Below are 13308 nucleotides of genomic sequence, written 5' to 3'. Positions count from 1 at the left end.
TGTCTTCACGAGATTTAACTTATCTTAATCTTTTTTTTTTAAAGCAATGAAAATGTATTTCCTCATGGTCACAGAGATCTAATGTCTGAAATTAAGGTACCAGGTAGGGTTGGTTTCTCCAAAACTGAGAGAGAGATGGGGATAGAGCAGGCTAATCCTGCCATCTTAGCTTTTGTGGATGAGGTTTTGCTTTGTGACCTGTTAACCAGGGCCAACCCCTCCAGCAAGGGGGCGAAACCAGAGCACAGGTAGCTTCCCATGGCTACACCACTGAAGACTATGACTTCCTGTGTTCCCGCAGCCCTCAACTACCAGACTTTCAGGACAGGGTGGGGCCATGTGAAAGATGTGTGTTCTGTGGTATAGGTGATAATACCTATCTCATTCGATAGATATGAGGCGGGCCATTTGATTTATGATATCATTTAACTCCCACGTTTCTGTTTAGCTTTTATCTGAATGATAAAAATGATTGTTCTCTTGATCTTGTCTTTTCTGGTTGATTCTGGCTCGAAGTTTATCTCGTTAGGTCATTCGGATATTGATACCTGCCCGCCTCACGGCCCCATTTCCCCATCCATCGGAATAACTTTTCCGTCTTGGGTTGATGGCAGTGACTTTCCTGGAAGGTAAGATGAGGGTTTTGATGCCAACAAACAGAGGCTCCTGCTTTTCAATTCATTCATCTAACTCCATCTTTTGGTTGGTGTATTGAGGGCGCTAACAGTTATTATGAAAAGGTTTGTGTTGGCCGCTGCCTTCTGCTCCCCTTTGGCCTCTTGTTGTCTTTGCACGGCCTCTTTGTTACACCCTCTCCTCTTTTCAATCTAAGTGATCACATCCAGTGTTCTCCGTAGGCCTGGTTTGGTGGGGATGAGCTCTTTTATCTGACTTATATCATGGCAAGTTTTTCTTTTTTGCGTCAACGAGAACGGGTAGTTTTGCTGGGTATAGCAGTTCGAGTTGGCATCTGTAGTCTTCTAAATTGTGGGGTACACGGCTCCAAGATCTAGCTTTTAAAGCTTCCATGGGAAGGTCAGCTGTCGTTACCAATGAGTTTCCCCGATATATGACACATATCTTCTCGAGAAGCTTTCAATACCTTTCCTATGTCTACATATTTAGAGTTTTTAAGTGTAATATGACACGGACTTTCCCTTTGGTCCTGCATTTTGGTGTTCTCTGCGCCTCTTGTAGCTGAATGGACACGTCGTTCCTTAGTCTGGGGACATGTCCTTCTGTGATTCTAAAAAAGATTTTCTGTGGCATCAACTTGGTATCCTACGCCTCTTCCCTACCCATGCAATTTCATGTTCTTTCTCTGAAAGAACAAAAACAAAAACCCGCTAGAAACCATGGAGTTCGATTTATTCTTGCCAACGGCTCCTGAGCATGGGTGGTGCCCTGGAACGTGGTTAATGTACTCAGTACCGCTCCATTGTAGAGAACTGATTTCCCCTCTCTCATATTAACTGCTATTTGAGAATAGCTTCTTGACTAGGGCGGAATTGCATTCACTTCCCTGCCTCCATGCAGATTTTGTCTGGCTTGAGCTTGTACAGGTCCTGTGCATGCACTCAGTTCATATGCACCTCTGCCATGTTTTGTCTGAAAAAATGTGGTTTCCTTCAAACTGCTCACTACTCAGGCTCTTACTCACACAGCTGCCTGGGTGAGCGCCCACACAAAGGAGGAGCCTGTCCCCTCTACCACCCTGGTGATACAATCCTGTGCATGTTAAACTCAAATAATTTGATGTTCGTAACTCCAGGCTTTTCTGTTCTCATGTGTCTCCCTTGCAGTCAACGAATATTCTCTAACCCCAGCGTGTTCTCCCAGTTAGAACCTGCGCTCTGTCTGTATCATCTTCTGGGCACACAGTGACGACCCCAGAGACTGAAATTAAACCAAATCTGATCAACATAGGGCACTTGAGAGAAGGCCCTTAGGGCTTCTCATTAGAACTCAAAGGAACATGCTTTAAGCTCAGTGCTAAACTGGTGCCAAAGAAAGGTCTCTGACTGGATTTAATTGCTAGCTCCTCACCCCGTGCTTGCACATGACAATTCAAAACAAAAGGAACCGTAGCATCAGAATTATCAGCACCGTATAAGAAGTCATCAGAAAGGCAAATTTTCTACTAAACCAAGAACTGCAGGGCTAGGGTGTAGCAGTCAGGGTCTGACCATGTGATCCAAGCTTTGAACGTTTCTTGTTGACCTTCTGGGCAGTGCTGCTGCTGTTGTCCCAAGAACCAGTGAGAAACATTGACACCATCGGCCAGGGACCAACAAGCACTTGGCTTATGCGAGTCTCTCGTGGGCTAGTCAAGCCTGCCTCCGATCCTTGAGATTACGACTGTTCCAGGCCCTGCCTCTTCTGGCATTAGCACATATTTCTCTCCAGCCACGGTGGCACTACTGTTCTGTCTTAGAGAGAAAGAGCTGTGGTCCCACTGAGCATTATTAAGGAAGGGAAGGTTGGGTGCGTGGGAGTGCGATTCTGTCCAGGTGTCTTGGGGTCTTGTTACTGTCTTTGCTGGCAGGTCTCAGGAAAGTTAGTTTAGGAAGAACTCGGACACACCTCCCAGGGGTCTGGCCCAGGAACAACTCAGCCAGGGACAAAGAGAGCCTGTGCACCCTCTCCCTCATCTGGAGACTTACAAAGAAGTTGGCCAGATGCCCACACTGTCTTCAGAGTCCACTCATCAAAAGTTGCAGAAATGCAGAGAGGGGGAAGAAGTCCCAGGGGCTCTGAGGGAGCTTCCATTTTGAAGGTTACATCCAATTACCTGTGCAAATCGCCTTTAGCCTCAGTCTGAAATTATTCACGCCAGTATCCACATTGGCCATCTCTAACATTGTACACTGAATTATGGTCCCCACCTGGATGATTTCTCTTCCATCTGCCCGCCTTACACTTGCTCGTGCACATAGGGTGACACAGAATGACCTATGGGATTTTCCTCGCCGTCACAGCTTGGCTCTTCCTTCCCTGAGCTCATACGGTGGTGGTCTTGCCACACTGGTGTAAAGTAACCCCTTACACCGCACTCTAGCTGACGACATGTTTTTCTCTTGTCGCTGCGTGGCGGGTGTTTTAGAGGCAGAGTCTGACACGTTCATCTTTATATCCCAGGAGCCTGGGGGTGGGGAGGGGAGATCACTGCAGTCTGGCGTGTTTAAACAAATGTGTTTGTCTTCCTTGATTGAGATGCAGAACTTGATAGACTTCAAACTCCGGGACTTGGTGAGAATGAGCTGCTGGTGGCAGCGCCTGAGAGCTCTGTGTGCTTAGGTATGGGCTGAGTAAGACAACGTGAAGCACGGAAAATGTGGTGCGTGGTAAAGAACTCCAGAATCTTATTTCAAGGTAGAATTCAGTGAGTGCTTGCTATGATTGTGGCTATTCTAGAAACGAGAAAATGCCTGACAAAAGGCCAGCAACTTACACACGGTTAGATAGTAATACACACACACACACACACACACACACACACACACACACACACACACAGACAGAGACAGAGAAATACAGACACACAGACACACAACAGACAGAGAGAGAGAGAAAAAAATACAACACACAGACACACAACAGACACACACATACAGACAGACAGAAATACAGACACAGACACACATACAAAGACACACACAGACACACAGATATAAACACACACAGAAGACAGTAACACACACATACACACATATATGTACATATATATATACAGACACAATACACGTACACATACACATACACACACAGACATACAGACACAGAGACATACACACAAATACACAGACACACAGACACACAAACACACAGATACACAGACACATACAGAGACAGGCACACACACACAGATGCACGGCCAGAAAGTAACACACACACATACACACACACACACACATACATGCAGACACACACACAGACACCTGACCAGACACAGTAACACACACACACAGACACACACACACACACACACACACATAGACACAGACACACAGACACAGACATTCACACGCACAGACACACACAGACACACAGACACACACACACAGACACATGCACAGACACATGCACAGACACACACAGACACACAAACACACACACAGACACACACACAGACACACACAGACACACACACAGAATCTTATGTGGCATGTGAAAAGCAGAGCCTGCTGTCTGGACTTGATGCAAATGTCCGTCATTCTTTCTGTGCAGTCATGTGTGACTATTCATTTGGGGGCTTCTCAACTCCAAGTCCTCTCACTACTTAGGTGACTCTCTTAGTCTTTCTGTATACAGGTCTGGGGCCCTGACACAAGATCTTCTTCAATGCTCATACTGCATCTTGCCTCTGCCTCTCTAAGACCATTGACAGTTTTTCCTGTGTGCTACGTATGGCCCTGTCAAACCGATTTGAAGAAACTTGCAGTGATGGGAACTTGTCATTCTGAAGAGGTGCCACCAGGGGGCAATGGAGGGCCTAGCGGGAGGTCTGGAGGAGGCGGACTTTTTACTCTCTCGTGGAGCTACGTTTATGACCTTCACCTTGCAATTTTTAAACCAGTGACAATGGTTACACAACACTAAACGTAATAAACGATTATTATTAAATTTTGATGTTATAATTACAACATTTCCCCCTCCCTTTCCTTTCTCCAAGCTCTGTATCGCTTTTTACTCTCTTTCAAATTTGGGGCATACTTCGTTCATTGTGGTTACCTGCATATATGTGTATAATGCTACATGCACTCATATTATCAGGGTTGACCACTTGGTACTGTGTGCTCTTCCCTGGGGAGACCACTTCTGCCCTCAGAGTCCTTGTTCCCTGGTTCTCTGTGTTCCCTCATCCATAGGAGCAAACCTATTGTTACTCCTCTTGTTCAGCTCCGGGGGAGACTCTATGGGCAGAGCCTCTGACGGGGCAGGGAGACACACTCACGGTACGTCTCTTGGTCTTCTGACTCAGACTTGATGTTGGAAGAGGTGATGTAATGTTAAACAGGAGATCAAGAAAAAATATATGTTCTTCTTTCTCGATCCTGAGCTTATTCTAAATAACTTCTCATCCTTCCTAACACTGAAGAGAGATAAAGCAGAGGGGAGAAAGTAGCCTGGTTACTGTGTATTGTGATGAGAAAAACTGGCCCTCCAGTCTGCTTGCCCCAGCAACCAGGAAATCCTCACCTACACCAAGTGATACTATGTAACTTTGCAAAGTAGAGGGTTTAATATCTGCCCAGCTTGAGTGCTCTAAGGCTTATTATAAATGTAAAGGTTTTGTGTCTTTTATTTGGGAACTGAATGACTTAAGGTGGGTTAGAAACCCCCAATTAACATTTACTACAACAGCTGTCAGACTTCCTTGGCCAAACCTCACATCTCCAAGCCTTCCTTACCTGCCCATAGTCGTGATGGCTGCCACCCAACTTCCATGGCAGGATCAAATGGGCACTGCGGACGGGTCTGATCTCACTGAGACACCGTACTGATTTTGCTTAGTGTAGCTCAGAGCTCAGCTTTACTTCTCTACGGTGACGGAAATTCTCTGAGCTCAGAGCCTCTAAGTCTGTCTTATTCAAATTTAGAAGAAATCACTCCAGGTGTGAAATAGCTCAATTTCTGTTCTCTCATATTGGCTGCAAAAGTTTGCATGCAGACATGTATGGACTGGCATGTTGGTATGTTCGTCAACAGATACGGATATATGACTCGGCACTTAGCTTTCTTTCACACATGAAACGTGTGTATGTGAGGCAGGTACCATGTGAAACGCTTTAGATGTAAATAAACTCAGGAATAAACCCTGACTCTTCACCGTCTGCAAATTCCTATTGTGAGGCTTTGGACAAACTGCTTAGTTTCTGTGAACCCCAGAACAGGTATATATGCGTGTGTGTATAAAACGGTCAGACATGAGCACACCCCTATTTCTATGTCAAGGTTGTGCTCTGTTCTGCCACTGATGTTTGTCTACAGTTTCACCAGCATTTATATATGTGGTGGTTTGAATGAGACACACACCCCCCGTCCCCATAGTCTTGGGTACCTGAATACTTGGTTCCCCAGATGCTGGTGCTCTTTGGGGAGGTTTAGGAAGTCTTGTTGGAGGACGTGAATCACTGGGTGTGGTCTTTGAGAGCAAAGCCTCAGGCCACTTCCAGTTCAAAATATCTGTCTCGTCTCTCTCTCTCTCTCTCTCTCTCTCTCTCTCTCTCTCTCTCTCTCTCTCCTCTTTGCCTCTTTATCTCTCTCTCCCTCTTAGCTTCCAGCTGCCATACTGCTGGTCACCAAGCGTCCCCATCATGATGGACTCTGGAACTGCAAGCCAATTAAACTCCTCCAATGTGTCGCTCTGGGTCACGGTGTTTTCTCATGGCGACAGAAAACCAACAGATACAATACCATTCTCATTATCGAGTTTAATCCTGACTCTCCCATTTCTGGCTGAGCACCCCCAATCTCCCCTTGAGCAGAGGAAAATTGGAACGATGTCATAGACAGAAGATAACCGAACAAGGACACCAATACCTACAGGCACTGCAGCTCCTACTGGGGTTACAGATTATTACCACAACAACAGGCAGTTTATACCATGTCCAGAGCCCATGTCTCCTTTGAAACATCCTTGCCTTCATATGGATTATGAGCTTTATCTCTACCCCCAGGAAGGCCAATGACCATGTCACGAATAGCAATGCCTACTATCAAGGTAGTTCCTACAGGAGTGCCAACGAGGCTTCCCGGCTGCTGAAGGATTTCTTCTTTCGGCTCCAGGGTTTCCTGTCTCACTCCCAAAGTACCAGCTGGTAGACTTAAATAATCTAAACGAGAGATTTATTGCACACAGCCAATGTAACTCACAACCACGACAACAGGCGTATGATTACAGCCACCACTGCTCACGCTTAGTATACAGTTAGCACATTGCCAACATGGCTCTATAGCGTCACCTGCTGCTGACCCCTGATTGTAACTAGAAGTTGAAAAACAGAGTTTTTTAGTGCAAACTCTGGTCTCCTGTGGAGCAACATCCCAGGGCTTGCTTCGATGTCACATCTATTTTCAGTGCTATTTAAACTCTGCTCCGGTCTTCTTGGCCACAAATGAATTCAAGTGACTTTCGAACAGCTGGTACATCAAAATGCTACCAGGGTAGATTCCCCACTCTGCAGCTGGATGCCACTTACAATGGTGGCGGCAAAGAGCCACCGCCTCATCGTAACAGTCTTCGGTGTTCAGTCAGGATGTCACCCTTGAGTATCAAGTGAGTGTCGTGGCAGCGAGACAGCTCAGTATATTCTGAACAACTGATAGGTGGTTTGAGGATGAGATGTCCCCCACAGTCTTGAGCATTTCCACACTTGGCCACTAGTTGGTGTCACCGTTTGGGGAGGCTTAGGTGGTGCAGCCTTGATGGAGGAAGCACGTTACCAGAGACAGGGTTTGAGAGTGAAAGCCTTGTACCAGATCTCTGTTTCCTGCTCCAGGTTGAGAGGCAAACTCTCAGCTTCTGCTTGCTACGACATCATGGTGGACTCTTACCTTGCAGGAACCATAAGCCCAAATAAACTCTTTGTTCTGTAATTTTTTTTCCTCTTTTTTTGGTGGTGGTGTTTACTACCACAGAAATGTAACTAACTCACATCATTGACTACTTCAAGGGATTTCTATCCTTAGACAATCTTGTGAGCAATCTACTCAAGATCTGAAAGGCGGTTGCCCTCCCCCTTTGGAGTCTGTACAGAACACACCCAGACACCAAGTTCTCAGCAGGAAGGAGGATTATTACCTGAGAGGGACAAGCAATGGGGGTGGGAGGGTGGGCTGCTTGGATTGGATGTCACCACCACCACCAACACCACCACCACCACTACCATCATCATCATCACCACCACCACCACCATTAGCAGCAGCAAGAGTGGCTTTTACTGAGGAAAAAGGAAGTCTATGCTAGGATGACTTGATAAATCCTGATTGGACAGTTTAGACAGCGTAGCCAAATCATGAGGTTTGATGGCTGGACCTTGACGTTTAGTCTCAGGAATAAGTCAGTGGCCAAATAAGGAAACAGACACTCATTGGAGGTAGCTGTAGGAAATGTAATCGAACAGTTTAGCCAGGGAGAGGGAAGCGGGAGGGGCCGGGTCTGCCTCACTGTTTTTGTCATGCTGGGCCCGTGAGCCCTTCAAAATCTGTGATGACACATCACATCGGGAGAGGTCTTTACAACGCCCCGACACATAGAGAGGGCACTCTCTGAAGGTCTCAGTTTAATGGAGAAGTTAATTCAGTGCCGGAAGTGGTATTGTAGAGAAAAGGGAGTTCTTATCAGTTCGCATGTCACAATGTAGACTTCTGACCCTTGCGTTCTGTTTACCTTGCCATGGTGAGTTATGTCTGTTGTCTGTTTCATAAACTAGAAAACTGTTCTTCTTGGTATGGGGCTTTTAGACCGAAGATGAGCGCTCACAGAGGAAGAAAAAAATGAACGACCTCTGTTGAATCCACTTCTCTCTGTAAACATGTCTGAAGTCAGACCAGGGTCTGGGGCAGTGTTGACACACAACCTACCATTGTCTTAAGAAATAAAACACATTTCCCGTCCTTGCATTCCGATGAAATCCTGGTGCAGGCAAGTCCATTGGTCCGTCCGAGAATCTCGAAGAGGATGGATGCTTGGAAGGCCATTGTAACAGATGTCTTTAGCTTCCCAGAGCAGCAGCGGCATGGACAGCAGCGTCACCCCAAGGCCTCAGAGGCAGGACAGGATGGGGAGTGCTCACTGTCACTAACAACCATCTCCTCTTGGGCTAGAGGAGAAGGAGAGAGATCCCAACGGCTTACCTGGACTTCTATTCTGGCTGCCCGTTGGCTGGCTGGAGCTGTGGGCAGCTGCCATTTTCCCTCCCTGACCTGTGACCTTAACACCATCTGCCAAGTCCCCTTTCCCATGGCAGGCCCTTCTCCTGCATGTCTGGAGGTTTCAGAGGTCCCTTGGGAGGCATCCTGTTGCCGTGGAAGCTGCATTTTGACTTTAGTATAGTGTATAGGAGGAGAGGGGCTCTAGGCATGGCCAAAAGAAACCTCTAGACCCCGAATTGCTTATTTTTGAAAAAATAACCCGAAACAAATATAGCAGACACAGAAGAGGTAAAAATCTCTATAGTAGGTGATTATCAAATGCAGTTCTAGGAAGTCAAGTTGGGAAACAGTGAAAAAGTAGTGAGGGACTGCGTGAAAAGGAAAATTAACTCCAGAGGAGGTAAAACTGAACTGCCAAACTGACTTCCTAAAAGAAACGGCATCGAGCGAGAAGACAACATGGTGATAGCTTTGAAACATATGTTTTTAATTGATTCATTAGATCAGACATGGTGGCCAACGGTGCTTGAAAATCAGAGGCAGGTGGGTATCTATGAGTCTCGGGTCAGGTAGAGCAGCTACGTAATGAGACCTGGTCTCAAAAATAATATTATCCGTTGGGAGTCCGTGTCCATTGGTCATTACACACCGTGCATGTGTGGCATCACTTATAAAAAGATCACAGCATGATAGCCCTTAAATATGGGGAAACAAAAATGGTTAAAAAAACCGCACAAAATGGAATCATATACTTAAAATGCAGAGGTGAACATCACTAGAAGACGCTCCATGAACAGAACCCTGAGGGGACACTTTCAAGTTGAAAAGAGATGCTCCTGGGCGGCTGTTCCCCAGTCAGACCCCTTTTTCAGCTGTGTCTGATTGGGGTCAAAGTCTTCCACTGAGGTCTCTTGGTTTAGCTACTGAGCCTTTCCAATTCTGGATGCAGATCAGTTGAGTAAAGTAAGTGAGTATGTTGGTTAATGCAAAACATCACCAACTACATAATATATATATATATTATATATTATATATATCATATAGATCATATATATATATCAGATTATTATATATAGTGGATCTAGAAGTACAGCTTTAGGGAGATGTTTTACAATAAACCGTGAATCACTTAACCTCAATGGGAATTCCTGGGGGGATCATTTAGTAACCCTTTTAAGCCAAGGAGCCCAATTTTGCCCCAGGAGGTGCTTTCTAGCATCCAGGAGACACAGCTGTCCCCTGGGCTTTCAGGTCATTGCTTCTCTGTCCCATTGGCCACCTTTACACAGTGGCCCATCTAAACGGCTGGACCTGAGCCTTCTTTGTTAGGATGGTGCCTTAGCAGTATATTAACAGCCACGGAGAGGTGGTTGTGCTAAGAGGATTGTGGAAGCTTTGCTGTGATGCTCGTTAGGAACTGGAAACTTATGGCTTTCCTTTCCTTTGTAGTTAAGTCTATAATGGGGTCACCCATGCTGTGGAAGTCCAGAAAGGCTCACTGAGGGGCGAGCGCATGTGCTGATGCACGGAAGACCTTAAACAGATATGGCAGCATCAGTCCCTGAGATCGGGTGCTCGCACAGATTCTTTCGAATTTCTCCTGCATTCAGAGACACACCAAACACCTTAGGAAAATGGGATGCTTCTGCACAGGGAGACGGTGGTGGAGCACGGTAATGCCTGCGTCCCCCAGCCCCCGTGGTTTTCTCTGATGCTTTCCCAGTGTCCACCACTCTAGCCTTTTCCCAATCTCTCTCTTTCCCTGCCCCCTACCCAGACCTCTTGTCTGCAGTTTGGCTCCTGGGCTAGCAGGCTCCACTCTGGTATGGAAAGTCATTTCTGTTATGTAAGAAGTTTGGTTTGCTCCTCAGAATAATTCCTCTACCACTTTTAAGGAAAATTCAATATGAGTTAGAGGTGAGGAAAAGAAAATCGGACAACACTTCAGCACCTCTGCTGTTTTTAGCACTAGACTCAAATCAGTACCCACCCCCTCACACACCCGCCCTGTGACCCCACATGGCCTTCCAGAGTAGTGAGCTCTCACTCTCATACATACAAAGGCTGATAGGCTGTTTACAAGTTGAGGGGGGCTAGTAGGAGAACGCCATGCACGTACCAGGGGTGGAGTAGATGAGGACACCTGCGGGAGACTTAGGGATTCATAAAGAATTCCAAACGCACAAGGCACAGAAAGCAGCCATACAGTTTAACTATCTGTGTGCCTGCTAGTTGTAACCCTGAGGTTTGCCACAGCACAGAACAGGGTACAAAACTTTCCAGCTGACAGACTTTTGTCTGTTGCCTTTGCTGCATCTGTGCTAATGCAAGCCGCGGCTGTGTGAAATCCCCTGTTGGTCCCCACCCAGGCCAGCTCTCTGCATAGTAAGGTTTCTGGCTGTTCTCCCGGGCTCATCCGCGTTGCCCTCCGCTCATCAACCCATTCATTCTTATTTTGAGATAATGCATTTTGAGCACATTTGAGCCATTTACCAAGCTAGATGCTTCTGTGCGTCCCCTTCTGAAAATGTTTTTCCCAGCCAGGTCCTTTCTGGAAAAGAGCCACACACACTGTACGTAACTGGGACAACAGAAATGCTAACCGTGCCTACATTCTCTGAGTCCTTCCCCCTGAAAGCTGGGTCTCGGGGTCTGAATAACTGAAGCTCTGAGAGCAGTGAACTCCAGCACCAGGTTAAAAAAAAAGGAGGGGGGGGGATGCCTTTAATCCTGTGAATTTCACAAAGATGTCACGGAGTGCGCATGCCATGATGGAGCTTTAGTTCCGGGGAGAGCAGTTTGGAAGTGGTCCGACCTGAAGATGACCTTGTAAGATGTTTACTCTGGCCTTCATTATTTTCATTCTTTCTTTTTAATGTGCATCGATGTTTTGCCTGCATGTATGTCTGTGTGTGTGTGGGGGGGGTTGAATTCCCTGGAACTAGAGTTGTACACAGGTGTGAGCTCCCATGTGGGTTTGAACCTGGATCCTCGGAAGAGCAGCCAGCGCTCCCAAGAAAAGGTATTTCTGGAGCTCGAGGCTCTGCTCCAGTGACTCGGGCCAGTTAACCTTTTCTGAGCATGCATTTTTAAGTAGCTCGAAACTCTGTCTAAGGAAGAGGGCCAGACGCTCACACGTCTGCTAGGCAGAGGGAAGGATATCTCCAGTTTCTCTCTACTGCCCCAAAAGAAACGTTAACGGCAATGAGGAACCGCAGCACGGTCCCCGAGTTCTTCCTGCTCGGGCTGTCCGCCGACACCCAGATCCAGATTCCTCTCTTCGTGCTTTTCCTGGTGATATATCTCCTGACCCTCGTGGGGAACCTGCTGCTGCTGTTGGTGGTCAAGGTGGACCGCCACCTCCACACACCCATGTACTTCTTCCTGGGACAGCTGTCCTTCCTAGACCTCTGCCACTCCTCCGTCACGGTGCCCAAGCTGTTGGAGAACCTCCTGTCTGTGAAGAAAACCATCTCAGTGGAGGGCTGTCTGGCTCAGGTCTTCTTTGTGTTCGCCACCGGAGGCACCGAGTCCTGCCTGCTAGCCGTGATGGCCTATGACCGCTACGTGGCCATCAGCTCTCCTCTGCTCTATGGCCAAGTGATGAGCAGGCAGCTGTGTGCGGGGCTGGTGTGGGGCTCTTGGAGCCTGGCTTTCCTGGATGCCTTCATCAATATCCTTGTCGCTCTGAGTTTAGATTTCTGTGAGGCTCAGAATATTCACCACTTCGTCTGTGAGCTGCCCTCTCTCTATCCCTTGTCTTGCTCTGATGTGTCTGCAAGCTTCACCACCCTCCTCTGCTCCAGCGTCATCCACTTCTTTGGGAACTTCCTCCTGATACTCCTGTCTTACATTCGCATCTTGCTGACCATCCTGGGGATCAGCTCCGCCTCAGGGAGAAGCAAGGCCTTTTCCACCTGCTCGTCCCACCTCACTGCAGTGAGCTTCTTCTACGGCTCAGGGTTACTCCGTTACCTCATGCCAAATTCCGGGTCAACTCAAGAGCTGATCTTCTCTCTGCAGTACAGCGTCATCACGCCCATGCTGAACCCCCTCATCTACAGCCTGAAGAACAAGGAGGTGAAGGCTGCCGTGAGAAAAATGGTCAGAAAATATGTGCAGTGTCTCAAATAAAAACGGAATCGTGGGCATGTGGCTAGGACTCTACTGAATGGTGCCCGGATGCTGAACGGGCCGGAGAGCTATGTCTCTGCAAGCCCTTTCCTTTTTTCTTAAAGATGGAGAGTTACTTTATCGGTGTGGTTATACTCAGAGGATAAGGTAAACTTGTAGTCTAACATGTTCTCTTGTAAATTACTGTATTGAGTCCCTATACATTGTCTGATGGACACTGGTATTTTCTGCTCAGTCTGTGTTCTGCCAGAAATCAAACTCATTTGATGTGGGTTCAGAAAGCCCATACATCTTGGT

At 47.0% G+C, this 13308-nt stretch overlaps 1 protein-coding gene across 1 annotated transcript; it reads left to right on the top strand.

Moving 5' to 3' along the window:
- Positions 1 to 12081: 12081 nt before the first annotated feature.
- On the top strand, positions 12082 to 13011 carry Or8s2 (olfactory receptor family 8 subfamily S member 2). Its single transcript, NM_001000423.1, has one exon. The coding sequence runs from the start codon at positions 12082 to 12084 to the stop codon at positions 13009 to 13011; it is 930 nt and encodes a 309-aa protein (NP_001000423.1).
- Positions 13012 to 13308: the final 297 nt, after the last annotated feature.

Source organism: Rattus norvegicus, chromosome 7 (genome assembly GCF_036323735.1).
Source record: "Rattus norvegicus strain BN/NHsdMcwi chromosome 7, GRCr8, whole genome shotgun sequence".
Lineage (NCBI taxonomy): Eukaryota > Metazoa > Chordata > Mammalia > Rodentia > Muridae > Rattus > Rattus norvegicus.
This window is presented reverse-complemented; position numbering and strand designations above follow the sequence as displayed.